The sequence below is a fragment of the Spermophilus citellus genome, assembly GCF_964194105.1.
Source record: "Spermophilus citellus genome assembly, chromosome: X".
NCBI lineage: Eukaryota > Metazoa > Chordata > Mammalia > Rodentia > Sciuridae > Spermophilus > Spermophilus citellus.
Genome location: NC_138190.1, coordinates 147608185 through 147634680, shown reverse-complemented (window position 1 = coordinate 147634680; position 26496 = coordinate 147608185). Strand labels below are relative to the sequence as shown.

The window sequence follows — 26496 nt, the reverse complement described above, 5'->3', positions numbered from 1 at the left end:
TTGTGTGTGTCAAACTAGAATCTACTGGATTCTAGCCAGAGTAGTGTCATGCCTGGTTCTATAAATTGTATTTTGGATTATTTCCTAAGGAAGGAGGTCCTGTAAGTTTGACCACCGGGTCAAAGGTTAGGGATATTGTTTTGATTCCGCCCAGCTGCTGCTTTCCAGACATATGGGAACAGCTGACAGAGTAGTCCCAGCCCTCCCAGTGAGGTAACGATCAGGGCGCAGTTGAGGACAGAGAGTTCAGGCTGGAGTAGGCAAGAGCTTTCAAATGTGTCGAAATAGCTTTTCAGATGCCCTTGTCAAACTGACTGATACGTAAAGCAGAAGGAACGCACTTCTAGACAGAATGCAGACTGGAAGGAAAGGCATCCAAAGGCTTACCCTGGTTGGTTCTGGCTTGTCGGATTCTGTTTTCCCCTATATGGTACCTGTGGCACGTTACAACAATTTCTAATGTCCAGGTCGTCAATACACCCAGACCTCGGATAACTGACAGCCTCAAGGAACAAACAGAGGGGAGCGCTAGCGCACCAACTCAGAAAGGTCGTTTCTCCCACCGAAGGATGGTCTGAAGGGAGACCCCGGGACGTGGCGTCAGCATAGAGGGGGCGGGGTAGATACCGGTTCCTCCCACTTGGCGGCTTTGGAGGTGGAGCTTGCGCGGGGCTGTGGCTCCCTCATGGCACGGCCCCTGGCGGGCGGTGCTTGCGAGCTCTGGCCCCTCCCCCGGCCGCCATTGCCAGGCCTGCCGGGTTCCTCTGCGCAGCTTCTTCTCCTCCCTGGGTAGAGCCGGGCACCGGCCCAACGGGGCATTCCCTGACCGGGCCCACGTCTTCCCACGGCCAGGCAAGTCCCCGGCCAGCCCGGTCGCCGTCCCAGCCTCGGGAGGAATGGCCTTAGCCCCGAGTTTCTCTCAGGAGTGACCTGAGTCCGAGACACCTTCTGCGCCCCAGTCTCGGAGGCTTCTGTTTGCCAGCGGGTTCCCGACGCCCCTCCTGGGCACGTTCAGGACTGGTTTGAGAAACAACATAACACCGATTGTGTTGCCCCCCCCAGCAGAGGCCCGGGACAGACTTGCCCCCGGCCCCTGCCCAAGCCTGCTCTTCTCCTTTGTTCCTCCCAGAGCGCACTGTCCCCAAACAGTGCACCTGCCGGCGGTCCCAACCCAGCGGGAGAAGTGGACATGAGGTTGGCAGGTGGGTGGCTTCCACGGCGAACGGGAGGAAGGCCCAGGTGTCCCGACATCTGTGTCAGGAAGGGTCCGGGTGAACCACTGGGGTTGGTTGAGAAAATGGAGGACTGTGAACAAACACTTATTCGGTAACCTTGAGAAAAATCCTCACCTCTGAGGACTTCAGCTTCCCAAACTATGAGATAAAGGATAATATAAATTTCACCCAACTCAGATAACAAGCCGACTGCTTTTTGGAAAATGAGTTGTGACAGAGGCTCCAGAGAGCATGGCAGCGGGGTGCAGATGGGTGCAGAGTACCCATGGAGAGGTCTACCCTTAAACAAAAACTGACAAAGCTGCCTGTACGGTTGGATATGAACCCAAATGGCAGCTCTGGTATCAGCTGCACAACTAAGATAAAGATGCCTTATGGAAGGACAGCCTGGGATAAGATGGAAAGTAGAAACTAAGAACTGGAGTTCAGATCTGCTAAGGTCACAGCTTGATGTACTTACCAACTGGATCTGGGTAGTGAGGAAGGGACTGGGAGGGTGGAGATACAACAGAGCTCAGGGTTGGAGGTAGACAACAAGAAGTCATCATTACATGTTGTTAATTCAACACCTGGCTGTAGATAAAATCACCAAAAAAGAAAATACAGATACAGATAAGAAGGCAGCCTGGTACAGAAGGCTGCCTCTGTCCAGTTTTCTCCACCCTCCCCCTTTCTCAGGGACCTAGTTATCACTGTGGGTCTTACCTGGATCAGGGCCTCATCCATTCTATACCAGCAGTCTACCACTCAGTCCTTCTGTCCAGCTTAAGGGGAGGTAGAGGAAGACCATCTAACCAAGGAGAAAAAGCAGCATATAGGTCAGGAGACTGCTTTCCTGGAAGCCAGCAGGGAATTGTTTTCATCAGGAGGGCATGAGTAGTCCACTAACAGGTCAAGGAAGATCAAAGCCAATGGATAACTGGAGGCATGACATCATGACAGTTATTTATGGGTGGCCTTGGCTACCAGATATTTGGTTGGGATGGTGCAAGGCCAAATTGGAGCAGGCTGTGGAGAGCGTGGGAGGTAAGATGATGGAAAGGCAGACTGTAGTTGACTTTTGGGTGGGGGGGGACTGTGATTGAACCTAGGGCCTCACACATGTTAGGTAAGCAATCAACAACTGTGCTACATCCCCAGCTCCTATAGTTGACTTTTAAAGTTTGATGGGGAGGGCTGGAGTTGTGGCTCAGTGGTACAGCACTTGCCTATCACATGTGATGCACTGAGTGTGATCCCCAGCACCACATTAAAAAAAAAAAAAACTAAGTAAAGTTTGATGGAGAAAAGGAAGGCAAGGGTAAATAGCATGAGGATGGGGTTTTGAAGGAGAGCTTTTTCTTCTTTCAGTATTAAGATTAGCAATGTTGAAATGTGGGAGGGTGAGGATAAAGATCCCTATTACAAGAACTCTGAGAAGGGAAGGGAAACAAGGATCTAGTTTGCAGCGAGTGAAGGGACTGGTCTTCAAAAGGCATAAGGACCCTCCATCAAAATAGGAGGAAAGAAGCTAGACATGTGGCTCAGTGGCACAGCTCTGTCCTAGCATGTCCAATCTCTGGGTTTGATCCTCAGCATCTCTCCCTTACACACACACACACACACACACACACACACACACGCACGCACGCACGAACAAGAAAAGGGGTGGCAGATGGGTGGGGCACAAACACCTTGGTTGTCTCAAAGGTATCCATTGGTGGTCTCAAAGGCAAAAAGCTGAGGGAGGTCCTAGAAGAGAATCCTTGGAGTCCTCTGGAACACTTGAATTCTGAAAAGCCCCTCCAAACCTTCCAAGGAAACCTTTCCAGGAAAGCCTGGAAGTTTGAAGTCAGTTTCATCCGTCCACCTGCCAGGGAATTTGAGTTTCCCTCTTGGGCCTGCGGGATGGGGTCAGTTCCCACCTTCCCATCCTCTGGTCACTTCTTCCCAAGCAGAAGGGGAGATCTCATCATGAGGGGTCACGGGATGGTTCCAGAGGTCACCATCTTCTGAGGTAGGCCTGCCCCCTGTCTGTCCTGCCTCCAGGCCCGCTCCGCGTCGTGGCCCTAGTTGTCACTGTGGGTCTTACCTGGATCATAGTCAGCATCCTCCTGGGTGGGCCTGGCAGTGGATTTCCTCGCATCCAGCAACTCTTCAACAGTGAGTGTGGGACCCTCCCTTGCTTCACTGCAGAGGTCCCCAGGGTGGCCTCCTGGTCTTGGGACAGATGCCCAGGGTGGGATGCAGGCAACTTGGGTTCTCCACCCCCTCCCCCACAGGGTGCCTCTGGCTGCCCTCAGCCTACCTCCTGGGACCAAATGCATCCTTTCCCCTACCAATCAGGAGCTTCAGCTAGGAAAGCAACACCCACTAATTATAGTCATGTGTCCAGTGGAGTTAGTAAGGTCAGAGTAAGGGATGAGAAAGCTTCCACTAAAAGTTGGGAATGACACCCTGGTTGATGCCTACAGGCTGTCTGCTGGGCTCTGAGATGGGGAAGGTGACTGGTGATACATCACCTGACCATTCTTTACAATTCCAATTCACCCTCTTTCTGGAGCAGAAATGGTGTTAAGTTTTGCATATGAATATCACTTACGCATAAGCAGAGAGCATGCCCAGGGCAACCTGGTTTAGTCCCTGGCCCCTGAGCCTCACTGCCCTGCTGTAGGCTCTTGGAGGCCTCCATGCTAACAGAAACAATTCTCTGTACCCACAGGCCCAGAAAGCTCTGTGACTGCAGGTAAGGTTCCAGTTACCTCTCAGCTTCTCCCCTCTTCCTGCCCCTCAAACTGCCTTTGTAACACCCCTGCTTCCCCTAGTCCCCCAGCATTTCTGCTCTCCATCGCTCCCTCCCCAAACTAGCTATCACAGCCAGCTGTGCTGTGAACCTAGTAAACAATTTACCTGCTGCTAGAAAGCAGTGGTGGGACAGGTTTACAGTAAACATTCCTATTCCAAAAAGGATAAATTTTGAGGAAAAAAAAAAAGAATCACTGATCCCAAGAAGACCCTAAACCCAGCAGGCAAGGTTTCAAGGCCTAAGAATACTCTATGGTGTGATGCTCTACTCTCTGGGCCTGCTGGGGTGACCCTCTCCTCTGGAACAAGACATGTTCTCACTGTCTGGTTCTGTACCCTCTCTGGCCTCTGCATCCCCAGGTCTGTCTTCAGAATCACCTGTCCCTTTCAGTTCAGACTGTCAGTATTTCTGCTGGTATAAAATACTAACAAAACCATTTTTGGTCTCTTGTACAATTTGTGAGGGTCCAAGTTATAAGATGAGATTTCTCCACAGATCCTACCTAGAAAACCACATTTTAAGTCCAGATTTCTGAAAGGATGGAGTGTACCCACAGGCTACCCACCTCATCTCTTTAGCAAAGCTTGGCCAGCCACATACCCTTGGTATTCTCTCTAGAGGATGCTTTCTCATTTTGCAATATGATTAGGCTGATTTCCCAAATCTTTATATTCTGGTTCCTTCATGGTTTACAATTCTTTCCTCAATTTCTCTCTCTGCTCTCACTTCACTGTAAGCAGCAAGGAGAAACCAGGCCACACCTTCAACTTTGTTAGAAATCACCTCAGCTAAATATCCAAGTTCTCCTTTCCACAGGACACTAGACCATAAGACAGTCAAGTTCTTTGCCACTTTATGAGAAGGATGGCCTTTCCTCTAATGCTTAGTGATATGTTCCTTATTTCCCTCTGAGACTTCACCAAAAGCACATTTTTTTTTTAATTTTAGAGCTGGGGATTGAACCCAGGGCCTCACACATTCTACCACTAAGCCACATCCCCAGCTCTTTTTTAAGTTTTATTTTATTTATTTATTTATTAGTTCTGATTAGACCCAATACCTTTATTTTATTTATTTATTATTATGTGGTACTGAGGATCAAACCCAGCACCTCGCATGTGCTAGGCGAGCACTGTATTTCTGAGCTACAACCCCAGTCCTTAAATTTTATTTTGAGACAGGGTCTCTCTAAGTTTCCCAGGCTGGCCTAGAACATATGACGCTCATATTGCAACCTCCACAATAGCTGGGATTATAAGTGTGCACCACCATGCCCAGGCCAAAAGTAACTTTAATGTTCATAGTTCCAACAACATTTTGTTTGTGATAACATATACATTCTCTAAGACAATAGAAGCTTTCTCTGTAGCTCTCTTGTCTTTTTGAGCCTTCATCAGAATCATGTTTATAATCCATTTTCTTTTTCGGGGGGGATGAGATTTAAAATAGGGCACTTTACCACTAAGCTACATCCTCAGCCTTTTTTATTTTTTTATTTTGAGACAGGGTCTTGCTAAGTTACTTAGATCCTTGCTGAATTGCTGAGGCTAGCCTCAAACTTGTGCTTCATCTGCCTCAATCTCCTGAGTCTCTGGGATTACAGACATGTAACACCACCCACAGCTTATGGTCCATATTTCTACCAACAATCTTTTAAAGGCAATCTAGGCCCTTTCTACCATGCACCTCAAAATTCTACATCGTATACCCACCACCCAGCTCCAAAGCCATTTCCACATGTTTAGGTATTTGCCACATAAGCACCCTCCTTCCTGGTACCAAAATCTACATCAATACCCTGGGGCTGCCATAACAAAGTATCACAAAGTTGGTGGCTTAAACAACAGAAATGTATTTTCTTACAGTTCTGGAAGCCAAAACTCTGAAATCAAGTTATCAACAAAGCTTATGGCTATGTCACTCTAATCTCTGCCTCCATTTTCATACAGCTGCCTCCTTCACTGTGCCTTTGTCTGTTATCCTTATAAGGACACCAGTCATGTTGCATTCAGGACTCAACCTACTCCAGTATGATCTCATCTTAACTAATTTATCTATAAAGACCTTATTTCCAAACAAGGCCACATTCTGAGGTACTTGGAGTCAGGGCTTCAACTTGTCTTGTGTGGGAACACAGCTCAACCCATAACAGGCTGTCCACCCATCCTCACCCTATGGAAATCAGACTAGCAGATCCCTATGCTTTCCTCATCTGCTGTAGTTCTACCACTTTGGTCTAGCTGTGTACCCTGTGTATGTATTTGGGTCCCCAACCTAACTTTCTCCACCCCTGCTTTGTTCCTGGCTATGTAAGGGCTCTTGACCTCCTTTCTTTTCTCCCACCAGTAGCGCAGAAAAGCCTCCTTGAGTCCCTGTCACCTTGCCAGCAGAACACAGAGTTTCCATGAAGTGTCCCTGGCCTTAGCCTGAGCCATGACCCCCACTGAGTTCCCTGCTATATGGTCACTTATTTGACCCTATGGCTGGTCCTGACCTCCCCACTCAGATCTTAGGTGACACCAGGGCCAGGCCCATGGGTCATACCTGCTGTCCCTGCTCAGAACCACGGGCCAGGAAGTACAAGTGTGGCCTGCCCCAGCCATGTCCTGAGGAGCACCTAGCCTTCCGCATGGTCAGTGGGGCTGCCAACGTCATCGGACCCAAGATCTGCCTCGAGGACAAGATGTGAGCTCCTTGGGATACATGGGGTTTGGGAAGTGGGCTGGTGGAATTGAGACTGGTTCCACAAGGGCTGAAGGCTGTGCAAGGAAGAATGGAGCAGATGTGCCCACTGGAAGTCTTCCATCCCTTTAGGCTCATGAGCAGTGTCAAGGACAACGTGGGCCGTGGGCTGAACATTGCCCTGGTGAATGGTGAGTTCCCCATGCTCTGGGGTCAGAGTTGAGACCAAAGAGGTAGAAGCCATGCCATGACCTGCACTCTGTGCATTTCCTCCCTAGGCGGCTACTGGGTGTTTTTCCTGACCCTTCCCTCTAGGAACTCTCAGGGAGGTCTGGGAAGGGATCTGTGTGACTCAATGAACCAAAGCATGATAGCATTGAAGAACTAGAAGGGTCCAGGGATTTGAAGGGCACTTCATGGGAGCCCCTGGAGGGCCTCAGATGCCAGGCAGAGGCTCTACAATTCTGAGTGAGCTACAACTATCAACAATGTGTTCTGAGTGTGTTTTGAGGGCCAAGGTGGTAGAGTGGAGTGACTCGGGCAGCTCACCCAGGAAGACTCCCTTCCTCCTCTCAACGCAGGGGTCAGCGGTGAGCTCATTGAGGCCCGTGCCTTCGACATGTGGGCTGGAGGTGAGTGGCTGTCAAAGATTCCTACTACTTCACTGACAAAAAATGACTGGGTGAATTTCCCCTGTGTCCATGTGCTTGGGCTTTTCAAGCACTTGCCTGGGTTCCCAAAAGGCAGCAGGAGGGGAAAGATCATTACCTCTGTCCAGAGGCTATGTTTTTTGTAATAGGATGTTCCCAGCTTCCTTACCAATTTGTCCCTGTACATTTGTACATTGGCACATCCAGGGGCCAATCCCTACTTGGGTTTTATCAGTTAGAGAACAAGGATTGGTGGGAGAAGGGGTGCTCAGTGGGTCCTGCCTTCTGCCACCCTCCAGATGTCAATGATCTGTTGAAGTTCATTCGGCCACTACATGAAGGTACCTTGGTGTTTGTGGCATCCTACGACGACCCAGCCACCAAGTAAGTGAGTGTCATGGTCAATCTCAGTCTTGTCCCTCTACAGTGACAGCTCACAACTCACATTTCTTCTTCTGTGTGCTAGGATGAATGAAGAGACCAGGAAGCTTTTCAGTGAGCTGGGCAGCAGGAATGCCAAGGAGCTAGCTTTCCGCGACAGCTGGGTGTTTGTGGGGGCCAAGGGTGTGCAGAACAAGAGCCCTTTTGAGCAGGTACAGCAGAGAACTCAGCACCTCTGCCTCCTAGCCCTGGAAGCCTGGCCACCCCATCTCTTCACACCACAGCCTACCCTGAATTTTTTCCAGCTAGGCCCTAAGCAAACAGACAATAGCCCTGTCCCCCATCTGTCCCTGGGTGGCCCTGGCCCATTTGCCTTCTGCACAAGGAGGAGCAGTAACTTTGACCTTCCCTATCCTATGTGCATTGCACCCTAAAAGGTCTTTAAATGGCAAAGTTTGCACAGTGGCAAGACTCATACCTAAGAAATCATCCTCCCAACACCTTCATGATGCTTAGTACTGTCTTAGTTCTCTCAAAACCCAGTATCCCCAATCCACACCATACACCCTTGCTGCCCTCTTGAGTCCACATGTCAGGCCCTGTGCTGGGGCTGGGTGAGAAGGAGCCCCAGTCACCATCCTCATCTGTGGGAGGTTCCCAGTCCAGCAAAAGCCACAGCATCCCCAGATCTGCTCTTTTTTAAATATTTTTTTTAGTTGTAGATAAACAGAACACCTTTGTTTAATTTATTTATTTTTATGTGGTGCTGAGGATCAAACTCAGTGCACTCTCACATGATAGGCAAGTGCTCTACCACTGAGCTATAGCCCCAGCCCCAAGGTCTGATCTTTATGACACAAATTTCTAGAAGGCTCTGGCTAACAAAAATATAGCTCAAGCTGCCCCCTTCACCATGGGAATAAAATGTCCCCATGGCCTTGTTCTCAGTACAGCTTCTGATAACTCCTTATGGTGGGGTACACACGTATTATCTCCCCTCCAAGCCCATAAAAGTACACAGAAATTCACCCCCAAGCTGCCTGCCTGCAAGGGAATAGGTCATTACAGCTGTTGTCATTTTTTCCTGGGGCAGAGGGAGGGAACCAGTGCCTGGAGAGCACACAGGTGGTCTACAACACAAAGGCCAGAGTCCTGGCCCACTTCTGTCCCCTGTCCCTAAGGGCCAGACCATGACTTCTTGCTCCCTCCATCTCACAGCATGTGAAGAACAGTAAGCACACCAACAAGTATGAGGGCTGGCCTGAGGCACTGGAGATGGAAGGCTGCATCCCGCGGAGAAGTGTGGCCAGCTAGCACAGCCAATCACCAGGACCAGGCCGAGGGAGTCTGCATGGTGCCAACACAGAGTCGAGGTCTTGCCCCATGCCCAGGCAGGAGGTTCCCCAGCCCCAACACATCAGGGCTCTGAGGCAGTGACCCCAAGATGATGGGGACTGTGGAGCTGGCCCATCATACTTTGTCATAGGAGCCCAGGTACCCATCTCCTTTTCCTAAAGCTGGTCCCAGTCAGCCCCCACTTAGCCCTTTCTTCCACTCATGTCATCTCCTTCCCAATTCCCAAGTGCCCCTGGCTGCAAATGCTCTAAGTGCCCATTCTTCTCACTGTAGTAGCTACTTGGCAGGTTGGGGCATCTTCCAGAACCTCTCCCTTCCAGACCCACTCACTATATTGTGGTCCAAACTTGCTTACAGTGTGATTGCTTTCAGTGAGCCAAACCTAGTAAGCACTTTCACATGCCTGCCTGCCTCTAACCTCACTCTCAGCAGGAGAGGGGCCCTTAGAGCAGACTGGCCTTGGGTAGTGAGGTAGCCAGAGCCTGGTCACAGCCCCTAATGTAGTACATGGCAGTATGCGGTTTGTCAGAGGGCCCACCTTCTAGATGACCTCTTAATAAATTGATGGCCCACAATGGAATGAAATGCATTCAGATGTTGTCCTCAGTGGAGAGTCAGGGGTGGTGTTATGTGCATGGAGGGGGTAAGTCCTAGAGACTCAGCCAACCTGTCCCCACAGCCTTAGTAGACAGCCTTTCTCTATAGGGCCCCTGCCATTGACAGCCCCCCCCCCCCCCGTGGCTAAGATGTGACTCAAGGGGTAAGCAGAGTAGTTCCCCAGTTGGTGTCACCCATAGCCTTAACTGGAGACATGGTTCTGTCTTCTGGGACCCAAGGAAACTCACCAACTTCCTCCCACCCACAACACACCTGTAGGGACAAGTAAAATAACTAAAACCAGTCGAGGTGCTGACATACCAAATAAGGGGTATAGAAGCACTCTGAGTTCCAAAAAACAAGAAAGGGTGGCTTGGACTTCCCAGATGGGAGGAATCAGGGCATTGTGGTAATTTGAGAAGACAGTCAGGCATTCTTGAAGTATCTGTGTTAGGGGGTGATGGACTTAGGATCCTGCTGTGCAGACAGGCTTTCTGAGCCTTCAACTCCTAGGTATTAAGTGCTTCCAGACCCAAGGAAAGTACTGAGTGCAAAGCAAACCTTCAGAATGAAAGTCAAGGGCAGATAGATATCAAGTTAGAGGCATGGGAGTGCCCAGGAAAAAAAAGGCCCACCAGGAAGAAAGTAGTTTTTATGCCAGAACTGCAAAGATCAAACCAGAGAAATGAGGACAGCTCAGCCTGCATGTAGATGATGTTCGTAGCAGCCAATGCCCAGCCCTGAGCCTGTGCCAAGCTCATAATAGTGTATTCCCTTTTTCTAGGAAACATTTTAGAGCTATTTTATGTTCACAGCAAAACTAAGCAAAAAAGATAGTGTCTCCCCTCATCCTCCATTTGTTAAAATCAATGAATCTACATTGGTTTACATTAGGGTCCACTCTTGGCATTGTACATTCTGAGTTTTGACAAAATTATGTAATGACATGTACCCACCACTATAGTATCAAAGGTGTATTTATTTCTAGAAAAAAAATTGCAGTCTGGGGATTGAACTCAGGGTGCTTTACTACTGAGCTACATCCTAGCCCTTTTATCTTTTACTCTGAGACAGAGTCTTGCTAAATCACTGTGGCTGGCCTCTAACAACTTGCAATCCTATTGCCTCAGCCTCCCAAGTCACTGGGATTACAGCCATGTCCACCATGCCTGGCTCATTTCTTAAATATCTTACTATGGAAAATTTCAAACATCTCCAAAAGTAGAGAGAATAATATGATCAACTCCAATGTACCCTTTACCAGGCTTCTATAGTGATCAATACATGGCTAATGTCTCATCTGCACACCTGTACTCCCTATATGTTGAAGCAAACCCTACAAAATTTGGCCATTATCCTCACTGTACAGAAAAAAGTAAAGGACCCTGTAAGCTTAAAGAGTTACAATGGAGCCTAGAGGTTAGAAGCTAGGTGTATACAATTCCACAGGTTAGTAGCTTGCCCAAGATGAAATGGAACCTCACTGAGGATACTCAGTGTAAGGCTGGGAAGTGTACAGACCTCATTATGCCTCCCAATGTGCTGTGATTGTCCAATTTTCCTCCATTTGTCCATTTGTTCACCAAACATTCACGAAGTGCCTGTGTAGGACCAACCACTGTGCTGCAGAGTAGGAACACATGAGAGAGCCAGAGTGATGGCTCCTTCTTCCTTGAGGCTGTGCCCCACTGGGGTGTTGCCCATGTAACAGATGTAAACAGCAGGCCCACTTTATTCCCCAGTTGGCCCAACATGGGCCAGGAAGCTGATGGTGGGGAGCAGAGTCTGGATGAGTTTCCTGCAGTCTTTTGCCAGGATATCATGCTCCTCCTACACAAGGTCAACCCTTTAGCAGTTCAGACATATTCAGTTACAAGTGCCAGAATCCAAACTAAAACTGATCTATGAAAAAAAAGAAGGATGGTATTTATTGTTCCTTTAATGGGCCCCCAAACCCCTGGGTGCTTCTAGCTCCAATAATGTCACTAGGACATGGGTTCTTTCCATTCCTTGGCTCTGCTTTTCTGTGTTTGCTTCATTTTTCCAATATACTGTCTTCCCAGGTAGTGGGAAGGAGGGAAATAGTAAAGGTGCCAGTGTAGTAACACTAGAAAACAAGACCTCCCACCTTCCCAGTAGTTTCAGTACAAGTACCTAGGGACTAACTCCTTAGTCTAGATTGGATTATGGGCTTATTCTGCCACAAAAATGAGTGGTTTTAATTGGCTATATCTGGGCATGTGCCTGCCCCAGGAGCCAATGTTGGGATTATCACATTGAAACCATGTGTACTGAACTGAAAGCGGAGAATGGATGGTTCTTTCAGAGAAAACATATATTCTATGACTTTATGCTAGATAGGCAAAAACAACAGCTGTCACCATACATCCCTGTGTCATATACTTTTATATATGCTTGTATATGCCCTCCATGCATGCTTACTTATCACAAAATATTTCTGGAGGCCCCTACCTGGAGAGTAGGAGCTAAGCTTGCCTCTCAGAGTCAGCACTGTGGCCCTTTAATACAATACAGTGGTGGGTCTCCCATCTTAAGTACATTCATTTTGTTCTGGTTGTTGCTATCATTTGTTGTAGCGGTCCCTCAGTCCAGATGACTTCTCTTTTGGAACTAGATATCCTTGTTCCAGCCTAGCCATCTCATGTATCCTAGCTCCAAGTACCACCTGTTTCTGTCAGGAATCTCCCCCTCACCGCTGCCACAGTACCATTTGAGAAGGATAGTATGAATGTTCCAGGATGCCAAGTACATGCACAGAAGTGGTGTACTTATTGGTTCTCTATGGCTAAAGAACAGCCTGGAGTTAGAGCTGCAAATGTTTTTAATGGCTTATATATCAAAGCCCTTTAAGCATGCATGCCCAACATTTGAACATTTGCTTATATGTCATATACACATATTAAACTATACAACATTCTTTTTTACAGTGCTGGGAATCCAAACTGAGCCTGACAGGCTAAGCAAGTGTTCTACCACTGAGCTACATTTCTAACCCCAAATACATTTTAAAATAAATTTCCACACAAATGAATTTAAAATCATGTTTATTTGAAAAAAAGGTACTACAACACTTTGCACCTCCAAGGAGCAAGTACTTTAGGCACCACTGCTCCATCACAGCCATGACAAAAGTTCGTTTTATTATTTTTTTACTTATTTATTTCTGAGGTACTGGAGATGGAATCCAGGACCTCATACATACTAGGCAAACGCTCTACCACTGTGATGCACACCCAGCCCAAAGAGGTTAATTTTAGAACAATGCAGACTGATTTTTTGTTGTCCCAGCAAAGTTTGTAAACATACAACCTCCCCACTCCATTTTTTTTATCTAACACTGGAGATTGAACCCAGGGGTGCTTAACCACTGAGCCACATCCCTAGCCCTTTTTACATTTTATTGAGGGACAAGGCCTTGTTAAGTTACTGAGGCTGGCTTTGAACTCATGATCCTCCTGCGTCAGCCTCCCGAGCCACCAGGATCAGAGGCGGCGCCACCATGCCCATCTCTTTTTATTCCTTTTCTGTAAAGCCACCGGACCTTAGTAGTACTAAAATGAGTCACACCGGCGTCGATGACCACAGAAAGCTGTAATTCACTGTGCCCGGTTACAATCAGGTGTAACTCAGGAAGCAGTCAGTCCACTGCTCCCTTGACGGCTCGTCGCTCTCAGAAACGTCACATCCGGTTGGAACCTGTTATGGTTGCCAGAGGTGAGCGGACCGCTGAGGGAGGGCGGAGATCTGACGTGCAGGCGGAGCCTTGGTGGGGCGGGGTGGGGCGGAGCCCTTGGTGGGCGGGGCGGGGCCCTGGCGGGCCGAGCTCGCGGGCGTCCGCCGCCCCGGCAGGCGCTGGTGTTGAGCTTTGCAGCTACGGCGGCAGGTGAGAGCTTTTGGCTGGGTAAAGATAGGCGGGAGGCAGACTCTGGCCCGTCAGCGCTCCGCGATCGGCCACGCGCCACCCCGGCCCGACCAGACCCAGCAGGGAAAGGCCACCGCACATTGGCGAGGCCTGGCGGGGCCCAGGAGTGACGTGAAGGCCCCTGACCTGAGAGTGCCCAGCGGGTTGTGCGTCCTTCTTTCTGCCCGCTTTCACCCCCGGTTTTCACTCGAGCTCTGCTGGTGCTTCACCTGACAACTTCTAGACTCACAGGTGGGGAGGAGCCCAGGTCAGCACTGCCAATTACCCTCACCCCCAAACACTCCACCGCTGTGGAAGAAGCATCAGGACTGGCATTGCCTTCCCTGCCTTGGGGTGCGTCTGTTCAAACTCTTCCAGCCCCTCAAGCAGAAACCCTGTGGATTGGGGCCAAACTCCTCTTGCAGTGACTCAAGGCGGCCAGCCCTGCTGAAGGGATGGGATGGGAGGTGAATGGCCCTTAGCCTATTGCTTTGAAATGGTTTATATTACCCTGGTGCCTGCATATTTTTTCCCTCCACTTGACTTCTCCTACCCTTTGCTGGTTTTCCTGCCTGGCACCCCCAGCAGTGAAACACAAGGTTGGACCAAGGCCTCCAGGGTAAGTGACCTAAACTCCAAGCCAGCAAGGGCCATGTCATCCTGTGGCGGGGGAGGGGAGACTTTCCCAGGGAAAAACCTTTTGCTGAACCTCCCTCCACTCCCACCTTACCCTCTCCTCAGTTTCAGATGGGAGTGGGGGCAGAGCCAAAGACTAACTAGGATCCAGAGAGGTGGTGGACTCTGAGACACTACAGGGACAAAGAAATGGACTGCTGTGAATTATAAACATTGTGTGCCCATCCTGGTTGCCCCAGTTCTAGCAGATGATGTGATACTACTGGGGTGACTGCCCAAATTAAAAAGAGGAGGGAGGCAGACCTCCTCCTTTCACTCTGAGGTACCCCACCCTCTGGAAACACTTAAGCCCCAGTAGGAATTTCAGGCTCTGGTGGAGTTTTGGGGGAGGCCCAGTACTCTGAGCACAGCAGATCGTATGTAATTCAGCAGTTTTAGAAGCTCAAATTCTGGGACTGTCAGAGAAGTGGGAGCTCTTACAGAAGGAGAGGTCCCTCCCAGTCCCTCCCAGTGGACATGTGCTTCTATATGACCCATTCCTGCTACCCCTTCTGGCAACTTCCCTGGGATCAGGGAAACTGCTTCCTACCAAGATCCCTCTCTCATTACTATAGGGCAGGTACAGCAAACCAGGTAGCGACAGCAACAGTTTTCTAACTGCATGCCAGTGGCAGATATCAGCCCCTCAGACCTTTGGTACAGTGGTCACCCACTGCCCACATCACTTTACCACCACTTTGTACCTGGCAAATGACACTCATATTCCCCAACCTACTCTCCCAGATCTGTACCAAGACAGTGTTTCCCATCATTCCCCTTTGTTCTCATCTATCTTGTCTCCTTTTCACCCCCCCAGGTGGTTTTCAAAGATTTCATCCTCACTGTGGTATCACAAAAGCCTTGCTTTATCTGCAATGTTTTTTTGTATCAGAGATTGAACCCAGAGGCACTTAACCAGTGAGCCACATCTCCAGCTTTTTTTTTTTTTTTTTTTTGAGATGGGGGTCTCATTAAGTTGCTGAGGCTGGCTTTGAACTTGGGATCCTCTTGCCTCAGCTTCCTGAGCCACTGGGATTACAGGTGTGTGCCACTGCACCCAGCTTATATCTGCATCTTGAAACCAGTGTTGAACAGGCTAATGGTGACAGGACTGGAAGTGGCTGTCCTGAATCTCTTGGTATCAGGACATCTCTGCAAGGTCGCTGAGGTGGACAAACCCAAGGAAATCAGCAGGTATCAGCAGGTGAATGGGAACTCCTTCTCTAGGTGGCACCTCTGTATGAGGAATGGGAAGCTTGAGGCAGCTGTGCTGGAGGAGGGGAAAGCCAAATAGCACTCAACAACAAGCAGTAGGCATTGCCTTTCTATTCCTGAGCTTGGGATTAGGGGTCCTGCTGAGTCTTCCAGCAGTGGACTTCCAGAAACCCATACTCCTGGGCTTATATCTGCTCACCTTCACCAGCCACCTCTCTGTATCCCTTCCCTTCTCAGAGAGAGCCCTGCCATCTGGAAAGCAGCACAAGACCAGGACCTACTGATGGACCTTTTTCAGGACAACCCAACAGCCGTGGTGCTTTCCTAAGCTGCAGGAGACCTGGGCACACCTTCTGGAAGAGCCATGATGTTCAGGAGGGGTAGGGGCAGCTCTCAGCAGTGGCCTGGCCTGAGAGGGCAGTGTGGTTACATAGGCCACCTAGGCATGCTCAGAGCTGCCCTGCTGCTCATCAGCTTACCATGGGGGGCCCAAGGGATGGCCAGTGCCAACCTCAGCACTGCTCTGGGCCACACTGTGCCATTGACAGAGGGTCGTTACTTGAGCATTGGAGATGGCTCTGTGATGGAGTTTGAGTTTCCTGAGGAGAGTGAGGGCATCATTGTGATCTCAAGCCAATACCCAGGCCAGGCAAATGGAACAGGGCCTGGCCCCACACTGAAGGTCACATCCCTGGACACAGAGGTGCTGACCATCAAGAATGTGAGTGCCATAACCTGGGGTGGTGGGGGTGGCTTTGTTGTAAGCATCCATTCGGGTCTGGCTGGACTGGCTCCACTCCATATCCAGCTCGTGGAACCTCATGAGGCCTCACCCATGCTGATTGAGGAGCGGAGAGATTTCTGCATCAAGGTGTCACCTACTGAAGATACCCCTGCTACCCTCAGCACCAGCCTGGTCCACTTCTCGGAGAACCCAATACTCTACATGCTCTTGCCTCTTATCTTTGTCAACAAGTGTTCATTTGGTTGTAAAGTGGAACTTGAGGTTCTGAAGGGGCTCCTGCAGAGCCCCCAGCCCATGCTTCTGGGCCTCTTGGGCCAGTTTCTGGTCATGCCCTTGTATGCTTTCCTGATGGCCAAAGTCTTCATGCTGCCCAAGGCCCTGGCTTTGGGCCTCATCATTACCTGCTCATCACCTGGAGGTGGGGGGAGCTACCTCTTTAGCCTCCTTCTTGGAGGGGACGTCACCCTGGCCATCTCCATGACTTTCATCTCAACTGTAGCTGCCACTGGTTTCCTGCCACTGTCCTCAGCCCTCTACAGCTATCTTCTCAGCATTCATGAAACTCTCCATGTGCCCATCTCCAAGATCCTGGGGACCCTGCTATTCATTGCCATCCCTATTGCAGCAGGAGTGGTGATCAAGTCCAAGCTCCCCAAGTTCTCTCAGCTGCTGCTTCAGGTCATCAAGCCCTTCAGCTTTGTGCTCATCCTGGGTGGCCTCTTCCTGGCTTACCGCATGGGGGTATTCATCCTGGCAGGAGTCAGGCTACCCATTGTACTGGTGGGCCTCACTGTGCCCCTGGTTGGCCTCTTGGTGGGCTACTGCCTGGCCACGTGCCTAAAGCTGCCAGTGGCCCAGCGGCGGACGGTCAGCATTGAGGTAGGGGTGCAAAACAGCCTACTGGCTTTGGCCATGCTACAGCTGTCCCTTCGCCGCCTTCAAGCAGACTATGCCTCCCAGGCCCCCTTCATTGTGGCCCTGAGTGGTACCTCGGAGATGTTGGCCTTGGTCATTGGCCACTTTATCTATAGCAACCTGTTCGCAGTTCCATGAGGCACCTGGGTCAAGCTTTTATCGCCCAACCACCACACTCCATCCCCTGTCCCCACAGTTCTTGTGTACCAAAGGCCTTTAGTTCTCATGCACTATGCACTCAGACAAATCCAAGCTTATTTTTTTTACTGGTTTTTTATTCTCCAGCTTTCAGTGCCAAAGAGGCCATGCTGAATTAGGTAGGTGGGCAGTGCCCAAAAAATATATTTCAATAAAAGAGAGAAGCAAGCTCGGGTCCCTTCCAGTTTTTACCCCTTGGGACCTGGAGGTGGGGGAAGGAAAAGTGTGTGTGGGTAAGTGTGGGCCAGGGTAAGGGTGAGCTTGAGTGGCACAGTGACCCCTGCCCTGGCTTTCTCTATCAGTTCTTGCCATTTAGCCCCTCACTGAGTGAGGTGGCCTCTTGGTTCTGGATGAAGGGTGGGCAGATGGAAGCAGAGGCATGGCTTCCCTACGTGCTCTCAAGCTCAGTCGGGTTTCTGCAGCCAAACTAGAAAGGAGGCAGAAGAACATAAGGCACTATGGTCAGCTTGGCAGGACTGGGCCTGTTGTGTTACTGAGAGACACAATCTGGGGTTGTACTGACCTGCCCCACTAGCAGACTGCGAATTTAGAGGGGGCTGGGTCACCGGTACAGGCGACTGGATTTCCTGGTCATTTCTTCTCCCAAGCCCCAGCTGGTACCTCCTCCCAGTCCTGGCGGGGTGGACGCGCCAACTCCCTGCACAGTTGCAGCGAAAGGACCCGTCAGCCTGGGAGGTCCCAGGGTCTTTGAGAGTCTGCGCCCCACGGCAGCTAACTCCTCTTCGAGGGGCGGGGAGGGGGCGGGACCTAGGGGCGTGGGCAAGGCGCACGGGCGTGCCCCTCTCACGGCTTCCGGCGGCGGCGGCAGCGCGCGACTGGGGGCCGTTGGGGTGCGCACTGGCCCTAGTGGACGCCTCCGCGGCCGCCATGCAGCTGACGGTGAAGGCGCTCCAGGGCCGTGAGTGCAGCCTACAGGTAGGGTCACCAGGCCCGAACACCTTCCCCGGCTTGTGCAGTCACAGCCTCCTGGCACAGGGACGGGCAGGGCCCGAGGACGGGAACGGGGCGGCCGGACCAGGGAGGCCGGGAGAATTGCCCTCTGGAGGGGACGCGAGGCTTTTGTCGCTCAGGGATGGCGGGCTCAACCCCTGCCTCCCACCCTCGGCCCGGTCAGGTGCCGGAGGACGAGCTGGTGTCCACACTGAAGCAACTGGTCTCCGAAAAGCTGAACGTCCCCGTGCGCCAGCAGCGACTGCTGTTCAAGGGCAAGGCCCTAGCAGGTAACAGGGAGTGGATACACCCAGGGAGCCCCCGCAGGAAGTCGGGGGATGGGGTGTACAGGCTAACTCCGGCAGCGTGATGGATCTGGGCGCTGGCTCTTGCGCCGAGGGAATCTGTATGCACCACAGCCAGATGCTGCAGCGCTCCGCTCTGCTCTGACTGCTTGAGGCAGTATCATTTCCGGGGCCACTTCCACGGCTGTGGGTAAGGAACCCCACCAATGTCTTTTTGGCAGATGGGAAACGACTGTCAGATTACAGCATTGGGCCCAATTCCAAGCTCAACCTAGTGGTTAAACCTCTGGAGAAGGTGTTACTTGAAGAAGGCGCCGCCCGGAGACTGGCCGACTCCGCATCTCCTCCTGTCTGGCAGCTGATCTCCAAAGTCCTGGCCCGCCACTTCAGTGTAGCAGATGCTAGCAGGGTATTAGAACAACTGCAGAGGGTGAGAAGGGACATCTAGTCCCAGCTAGTCCCAGCCCCTGACTGTCACAGCATATCCCTCCCCACTGGCACTGCCTGAATCCTCTTGGCCTTCTCTCCTCAGGATTATGACAGGTCCCTGAGCCGCCTGACACTGGATGACATCGAACGCTTGGCCAGCCGCTTCCTGCACCCTGAAGTGACTGAGGCTATGGAGAAGGGGTTCTCCAAGTAGCATTCTTGGATTATGGGAAGGAGCCCGAGGCTAGGCCACAGCTGCATGTTGCATTAAATGTATTCTCCTGTTGCAGTTTGGCTCATAATAACAATAATAATAGCGGCTGGTATGTACCAGGCTCTTGCTAGGTGCTAGGCACTACTCAAAGCACTTGACCAGGGTTCTCTACCACCCCTGCAATAGAACTGAGACAGCACGGTGGAGGCACCTAGCAATGACATGGGAGAGCCCAAATCTGAGTCCAGCCAGCTTGTAGAAGTGCCTCAGTGTGAGAAGGAGGAATGGGCTTTAGCATTTCACATTTAGCCCACTGAGAATAAGCCCTTGAGTGATGTGCTCCCAAGCCTGAAAGGGTAAGCAGTTGGCCCCTGCTGCCCAGTCTTGTCACCTGACCTCTGTGGAGTGTGGCACAGCCCTAAACAAATCTCCACAGGAGGGCAAGTGACAACCATCCCTGGGCCTCCTCAGCTGCTGCAGCCAGTGTGCTCTTGATAAAGGAAAAGCAGGAACCTGGGAGTCAGAAAGTCACCCCACCTCTGTGGCATGACTTGAAACGAGTTTCTGTGCTACTTTGGTCCCTGACCATTGAGTCTGTGCAGACCTGAACCAATTTCCTTCCTCCTTACCCCAGCCCAGGGTGGAGAGTCCTTACAATGATCTTCCACCTTCTATTCAATAAACAAACCGAAGCCAAAAGTGAAGCTATAGCCAAGCATGGGCCAGAGATGGCATGCCCTTGGTGACACAGCTCTTCTCTGGGGCACCCTATCTGCTTGTCTCCTCCTGGAGATGAGTAGTTCTCGCCCATAGGGCAGACAGGTCACTTAGCAAGACAGTGTCACAGCTCGGACTCCATCTCGGTCTCTGCACCTAGTGCTTGCCCACAGTATGAAGACGATGCTTCCCATGCTGCCTGTATACAGGGGCTTACACTTTGCACACACCTCATTGCCTGAGAAGAAACCTCAGGGTGCTGGAGAGAGCCAGAAGTATGGACTCAGTAGCAGTGGTTCCTCTTTCATCCTGCACTGTGCATGGTGTTAGAGGTCATGTAAGTACCTACCTTCTCCTTGGAGGAGGCCCCCAGGGGTGGTAGAGATTGGAAGGCAGCCATATGTATTCGGTTCTTCCACTTTCACCTTCTCCATGTGGTCAAGGCTGGACCTGCCTTCCCTGCCATAGGCCCTGCTGCCTGGTCCTTATGGGGTGAACACTGGATCCCCATACTGGAAAGATGAACAGAGGCCTGAGATCAAAGAACAGACAGTGGCCTCTGGCCCTTCCTGAGAGCTGGAGACATCACATAGCAGGTATCTGCTTAGGAACATCTGTGGTCTGCCGGCTTACATGATAAACTTACAGTACTCTCATTTATTTTGAGTCAGGGAATGTATTTTGAAAATTCACACTAAAGGTGCATGTGAGACTTTTATCCAAAAGGAACTCTTAGCTAGGCTGGTTTTGGTTTCCAATAATTGTTTTAACAATAAAGGAAACTTAATGGCTTAGGAAACTGAAAAGTCCAGGGTCCTGCAGTGGAGGAAGAAGTTGACCAGATATCTACTTTCTCTCTGCCTCCCTGTGCATCCTCCACTATCTGCTTTATCCCAGGCCAGCACCTCTGGGGATCAAAAGGTGGCTGCCTGCAACTTCAGTGGAACTCTTTGTTCACTGCTGGTGAGGAGCACCTTCTCTCTGTAGATTAGCTTCTGTCTCAGATGTCCCCAGCAAATAAATGCTATTGTTATTGGTCAGGACTGCGTCTTGCATCCAATTATTTTGGCCAGGGTGGAGGGTGGTGGCCAGCTCCCTGGAGATGTGTATGTGGTCTCGTCTCTGTATACATGGGCTTCCTGGAGGAGAGCTAAACAGGTTTCCTGATTGGTAGCTGCAAACAACAACTGTCTACTACAGGGGATGTGTGTATCAGAAAGATCAGGACTACTTGGTGGGAGTGAAGGAGGGCTAGAGGGAGGTTCAGACAGCAAGAGTATTTTCTGAGATTTGCAACTTGCTGTGCCCTATACCGCATGTTTTCAAAGATATTTAAACTTTAGACAAGGATTCATTGTCCCCATTTTATAGGCAAAGAGACAAACCTTGACATGGTTATTGAGTTCCTTATGCCAGTGCTTCTCAGCTCTGGGTGCCAGAGGCTGGAGCATGGTGGTTGGTGGTTCCCTTCAGCCAGAGATGAGAAGGAAATGTTCCTGATATATTTGGATGGTATAGTTGGGGGTTTTGCCAAGTGGCTACCTGTGCACTGAGGGTTCTAAATGGAGGGTCCCTTAGGCATCACACTCAAGCCTGTGAGAGGCTGTGGGACAGTTACAAAACTGGGGAGTCTGGGTAAGAGCACAGGTCTAGGAAAGGCTCAGTGTTGTGTTGTTGCCTTGAAAGACTGCGGGCACCATCTGCTGGGTGGTCAGACATATAGAGGTCAGGAACTCAGGGGAGATGGGGTTGGACATGGGGACTAAGGAGTAAGGGGTACCTCAGGGTATGTGCTGGGAGTTTTGCTGATAGAAGACAGGACCCGAGAAATGAAGAAGATACCCTTTGATGGTCAATCACTGAATTGTTCTAAGCCTTTACTATGCAGAGTTCATAGCTCATTTCAACTTAACCTGACTACCAAATACTGGGAAGTGGAGGAGCCACTTGAACCCAGGCCTGGTCTGATCTTCAAGCCTATGTAAACATGCTGCTTTGCCCAGGAATTATCTATAGACGGGAAGTCCTAGAAGCTATTAGAATGGGTGAAATGGTTTTCCAGAGATACTGGCATGAAAAGGGAAGATTCAAGGAACTTCTTTTTGTTGATTTTGGTACTGGGGATTGAACTCAGGGCATATTACCACTGAGCTACTCCCTATCCCTTTTTATTTTTATTTTGATGCAGAGTATCACTAAGTTGCTGAAGGCCTCTAACTTGCAATCCTCTGGCCTCAGCCTCCCTAGTCCCTGGAATTACAGGCCTGCGCCTTTGCACCCAGCTGAGAAATTTCAACTAGAGAGGAGGCAGAGGAGTATACCTCCAACACAGGAAGACAGAGACAGCTGGAGTGGGCTTAGGGGAGGCCATCTAGTGCTGCCAAGATGTGAAGCAAGGATAGAATGGAGACTCCTCCGGAATTAGTAATGAGGTTGTTGGCAATGCTGGATGAAGAAAGCCACTATATGGTGGACCTGGCAGTGAGAGAAGATAAGGAGGTGGCCATAGTAACTGGGGACCCCACATTTCAGGCACTGTGCTCTCTGAGACAAGTTTCCATCCCAAAATGGTGTCACTGCCCCCTGCCCAATACCAGGAAACCCAAAACTGGCCCCTTATATAGGAAGCTTAGGACAGTACCTGAGCCCCAGGAATGTGTGATCAGGATAATACAAGGAAATGGCAGCATGAGTGAAGGGCCCAGATACAGTGGCCTCTCCAAGACAGAAGTAGTCTTTCAGCTGGAATAAGATGTTTGGGAGGCCATTTCTTAAGGGACCACAAGAGGGTCAGAATCAAGGGGAGCAGCATTTGAAGTGAGGCTTATTGAGTCAGAGGTGCCCAGGCAACAACATTTTTTTATTTTTATTTTTTAGTTATAGTTGGACACAACATCTTTATTTATTTTTATTTGGTGCTGAAGATCGAACCCAGGGCCTCGCACATGCTAGGCAAGTGCTCTGCTAAGTCACAGTTCCAGCCCCATGATATCCTACTTTCTGGCCCTACAAGATGCTCCAGGTAGCTGGGCATGGTTGCACATGCCTGTAATCCCAGGAATTCAGGGGGCCGAGGCAGGAGGATTACAAGGTTGAGGCTAGCCTCAGCAATTTAGCGAGGCCCTAAGCAACTTAATGAAACCCTCTTCCAAAATTTAAAAAATAAAATCAATTTTTTAAAATGGCTGAGGATGTAGCTTAGTGTAAAGCACCCCTGGGTTAAATCCCTAATACCAAAACAAACAAACAAACTCCAGGCTCATCATGTAGTTATTCTGGTTATTCCTGTTCAAACCTAAGAATCAGCCATTTCTTTTTCAAAGAGCCCTAGTTCCTTTTAGTAGGGAGTGGTATTTAGAAACTAAGATGTATGTGCAGAATATTCTCATTGTTACTGGGGTGTCATTGATTCCTGGACTCTTTCCACAGAGCTTGGAAACACATATATTTTTAATAAATCACACTTTCATACTGAAACTCCAATTACAATCCAGCATCACAGTTCTTTCACACCTTACCTCATTCCACAGTGAGAATTCTGATTTCTGACAACATCAATATATTTACTCATTTTCTCTACCGGATACAGTCTATCTTAAAAGTATGTTCAAAATAGCTTCACACTCACTTCATCCCTACCATTATCAACTGCAAATATGCTAAGAATAAAGCCAATCCTTTTTGTCCCACAAAGGGACCACAGTAAGAGAGCTGAGCTTAAAAGGTATCGCACTACCTTATCTCTATGGTTTCATCATAAAGGCTCAATTTTGCTCTGATTCATCTACAGCATTTTATTTTTTATTTCACTCTTTCAAATTTACTTTTGAACACGTGAAATATTTACATGCTTCAAAAGTAAAAAATACATTAAAAAGAAATATTCCAAGAAATCCCCTTACCCATCTTAATTCCCTATAAATGACCATTTTGATGATTGTTTACCCTTTTTTTCAAATAACGTCATTTTTATCAGAAATTCTCATTCTTTTTAAAAGAACTTTTTTTAGTTGTAGACAGACACAATATTTTTATTTTGTTTATTTATTTTTTTCTGGTGCTGAGGATCAAACCCAGTGCCTCACATGTGCGAGGCAAGTGCTCCGCCACTGAGCCACAACCCCAGCCCAGAAATTTTCATTCATTTTTATTGCTGTATAGGACTAACATGTGAATATGTTATAGCTTATTATAGTTTATCTCTTTATTGAGGGACTTATGCATTGTATCTAATAGTTTTCTATTATCAATCGTGTTACAGAAATTTTATGTATATGTTTCATTTTGTGGAGTAACTCTTACATGCATGACTGCTGATTCAGAGATAGAGCTGGACATCTGTCTACCTTAGTACTGATTCATCCAACAAGATGCAAATCACCTACTGCATACATTACACTGTACTGAGTGCAGGGGATATATTAAAAAACTAAATAAAAGAAAAGGCACAAAACAATATCAACAATAAACAAAACAAAAATATAATTTCAGATCATTAGAAATTCTATACAGCAAATTGAAGCCAGGTGTGGTAGCACACTTCTGTAATCTGAAGTACTTGGGAGGCTGAGGTAGGAGAATCACAATTGGAGGCCAGCCTGGGCAACTTAGTGAAACCCTATCTCAAATAAAAATAAAAATGGTTAGGGATGTATCGTGGTGGTTACAGGCCCTGGGTTCAATTCTCAGTACTGATAAGAAAAAGAAGAAAGAAAAGAAGCTGGGCTTGGTGGTATACACCTGTAATCCCAGTGGCTTGAGAGGCTGAGGCAGGAGGATTGAGAGTTCAAAGCCAGCCTCAGCAACAGTGGGGCACTAAGCAACTCAGTAAGACCCTGTCTCTAACTAAAATACAATAAAGGGCTGGGGATGTGGCTCAGTGGTGGAGTGCCCCTGAATTCAATCCCCTGTACTGCCCCCCCAGAAAAGGAGAAGGACAAGAAGAATAATAAGAGGAGGAGGAGGATGGTGCCTTTACTCATAAAAAAAGGAGAAGAAACAGGAAAAGAAGGAAGGAATGAAAAAGAAAATCAATCAAAGAGTGTTGAAGGTGTTCAGGGAGAGATGGTTCCCATTGGGGGCTAGTAGTGGAAAGGGAGATAAGTGTGGTTTAGAGATAAACCCAAGAGGACTTGCTTATATAGCTCAGCGTTTAATCATTCCTTATGATTACAAAGAAGGAAAACGGAAGATTGGGGCTGGAGTTGTGGCTCAGCGGTAGAGCACTTGCCTTGCATGTGCAAGGCCCTGGGTTCACTCCTCAGCACCACATAAAAATAAATAAAATAAAGGTATTGTGCCCAACTACAACTGAAAAATAAATATCTTAAAATAACAGAAGATCAACACAACCACCCTCAGAAATTTCATGTCATTTAAAAAACTTTTTTGTTGCTATTGTTAGTGGGGATTAAACCCAGGGGTTCTTAATTACTGAGTCACTGAGTCACATCCCAGCCCTCACCTTCATTTTTTTATTAGAGATAGAGTCTTGCTAAGTTGCTTAGGGCCTCACTAAGTTGCTGAGGCTTGCTTTGAACTTTCAATCCTCCTGCCTCTGCCTCCCAAGCCGCTGGGATTACAGGCATGCACCACCATGCCCAGCTAAAAACTCTTTGATTGTAAATGTCACCTTAGGTCCCTAAAAAAAAAAAAAAAACTGGAAAACATAAAAAAGTAAGTTAAAATCATCTACCATCCCATCACCCAGAGATCCTGAGTACTTACACACTATCGTATTTTTAAAAATATTTTTTAGTTGTATACGGACATGATACCTTTGTGGGTTTTTTTTCATTTTGTTTTAATGTGGTGCTGAGGATCAAACCCAGTGCCTCACATATGCTAGGCAAGCCTCTACCACTAAGCCACAACTGCAGCCCCAACACAGGTGTATTTTCCAAGGATTTCTATGCATACACTATATGATATACTAAATTGGTATTTTGGTTATTACAGTTTTTGCACTGTTTTTCCACATATTAGACCTATTCCCACTGCGGATACTTTGGTTGCAGTCCCTGTTGACTTGCCATGTCTGCACTGGTAGGCTTCCCTTTCACACAGTCCAGTCCAAAATGCTCCTTCTAATAATCAAATTGGATTGGTTCATCATCAACTGAAAAGCCCTCTTGTGTGGGCCAATGGGTGTGGGGTAACAAAGCCATATCCCTAGGGAGGATACAAGACAGGTCATACTACTCACTCTCTGCAAATCTCTGCAGGGGTGTCATTTCTTGGGGACCACTGAAGCTGGAAAATAGCCAGGGCAGGTATCTGGCCGCAGGCCAGGATTCCTCACCCAAGACCACCAGGTAAACTGAGGTAAGACCAATTTGCATTAGTGCATTGAGCTCTTAAGGGTACTCTAAGGGGCAGGGCTTCGTGAAGGAGAGCTGATTGGCTGGGCAGCCAAAGACGTCTCCCGGATTGCTGGGCCGGGTCAGCTGGGTGGGAAGCAGTAACACGCCCATTGGAACCATTTGTTTGCCTGTTTGAGCAGCCACTTTAGGAAGCCCAAATCG

The 26496-nt window shown here is 49.0% G+C and overlaps 4 protein-coding genes across 16 annotated transcripts in view; 3 read left to right on the top strand and 1 right to left on the bottom strand.

The window, feature by feature from the left end:
• Positions 1 to 3228, bottom strand: part of IKBKG (inhibitor of nuclear factor kappa B kinase regulatory subunit gamma) — a 45538-nt gene extending 42310 nt beyond the window's left edge. The window contains exons 1-2 of one of the 2 annotated variants that reach the window (XM_081278247.1): positions 1941 to 3228; positions 1696 to 1808 (exon numbers count right to left, since the gene is read on the bottom strand). The gene's annotated coding sequence lies outside the window, so the exon portion shown is untranslated. Of the gene's footprint in view, positions 1 to 387; positions 428 to 461; positions 561 to 1695; positions 1809 to 1940 lie in introns of those variants that run through there. The other variant, XM_081278246.1, reaches the window with a different exon arrangement.
• On the top strand, positions 720 to 12761 carry FAM3A (FAM3 metabolism regulating signaling molecule A). 3 transcript variants are annotated; one of them, XR_014020127.1, is made up of 11 exons: positions 720 to 852; positions 1130 to 1202; positions 3264 to 3377; positions 3937 to 3960; positions 6582 to 6705; positions 6835 to 6893; positions 7284 to 7334; positions 7652 to 7736; positions 7819 to 7945; positions 8952 to 9227; positions 12635 to 12761. XR_014020127.1 is itself a non-coding variant. In XM_081278257.1 (10 exons), exons 2-10 carry the CDS (start codon positions 1190 to 1192, stop codon positions 9045 to 9047), a joined length of 693 nt encoding a protein of 230 aa, XP_081134383.1. In that variant the 5' UTR covers positions 720 to 852; positions 1130 to 1189; the 3' UTR covers positions 9048 to 10642. The 3 variants fall into 3 exon arrangements, 2 of the variants coding, with proteins under 2 accessions (XP_081134383.1, XP_081134384.1); XM_081278257.1 differs by lacking the exon at positions 12635 to 12761 and having other exon boundaries at positions 8952 to 10642; XM_081278258.1 differs by lacking the exons at positions 720 to 852; positions 1130 to 1202; positions 12635 to 12761 and having other exon boundaries at positions 6527 to 6705; positions 8952 to 10642.
• A 669-nt stretch (positions 12762 to 13430) lies between these two features.
• Positions 13431 to 17525, top strand: SLC10A3 (solute carrier family 10 member 3). Of its 10 annotated transcripts, none has more exons than XM_081278242.1 (4): positions 13431 to 13590; positions 14194 to 14227; positions 15101 to 15477; positions 15736 to 17525. In XM_081278242.1, exon 4 carries the CDS (start codon positions 15863 to 15865, stop codon positions 17294 to 17296), a length of 1434 nt encoding a protein of 477 aa, XP_081134368.1. In that variant the 5' UTR covers positions 13431 to 13590; positions 14194 to 14227; positions 15101 to 15477; positions 15736 to 15862; the 3' UTR covers positions 17297 to 17525. The 10 variants fall into 10 exon arrangements, with proteins under 10 accessions (XP_081134368.1, XP_081134362.1, XP_081134361.1 ...); XM_081278236.1 differs by having other exon boundaries at positions 13431 to 13860; XM_081278238.1 differs by lacking the exons at positions 13431 to 13590; positions 14194 to 14227 and adding an exon at positions 14350 to 14566 and having other exon boundaries at positions 15101 to 15201; positions 15301 to 15477.
• A 641-nt stretch (positions 17526 to 18166) lies between these two features.
• UBL4A (ubiquitin like 4A) lies at positions 18167 to 21015 on the top strand. Its single transcript, XM_081278259.1, has 4 exons — positions 18167 to 18292; positions 18492 to 18597; positions 18834 to 19042; positions 19145 to 21015. The coding sequence occupies exons 1-4, from the start codon at positions 18245 to 18247 to the stop codon at positions 19253 to 19255; spliced, it is 474 nt and encodes a 157-aa protein (XP_081134385.1). The 5' UTR covers positions 18167 to 18244; the 3' UTR covers positions 19256 to 21015.
• The last annotated feature ends 5481 nt before the right edge of the window (positions 21016 to 26496 follow it).

Bases quoted from the DNA above. Each gene is read 5' to 3' on its own strand.
- SLC10A3 (XM_081278235.1), top strand. From the start codon at position 15,863: ATGATGTTCAGGAGGGGTAGGGGCAGCTCTCAGCAGTGGCCTGGCCTG.
- FAM3A (XM_081278257.1), top strand. The intron at 6,706-6,834 runs GTGAGCTCCTTG...CCATCCCTTTAG, and splicing joins ATCTGCCTCGAGGACAAGAT to GCTCATGAGCAGTGTCAAGG. The intron at 7,946-8,951 runs GTACAGCAGAGA...TCCATCTCACAG, and splicing joins ACAAGAGCCCTTTTGAGCAG to CATGTGAAGAACAGTAAGCA.
- UBL4A (XM_081278259.1), top strand. From the start codon at position 18,245: ATGCAGCTGACGGTGAAGGCGCTCCAGGGCCGTGAGTGCAGCCTACAG. The intron at 18,293-18,491 runs GTAGGGTCACCA...CGGCCCGGTCAG, and splicing joins GCCGTGAGTGCAGCCTACAG to GTGCCGGAGGACGAGCTGGT. The intron at 19,043-19,144 runs GTGAGAAGGGAC...TTCTCTCCTCAG, and splicing joins TATTAGAACAACTGCAGAGG to GATTATGACAGGTCCCTGAG.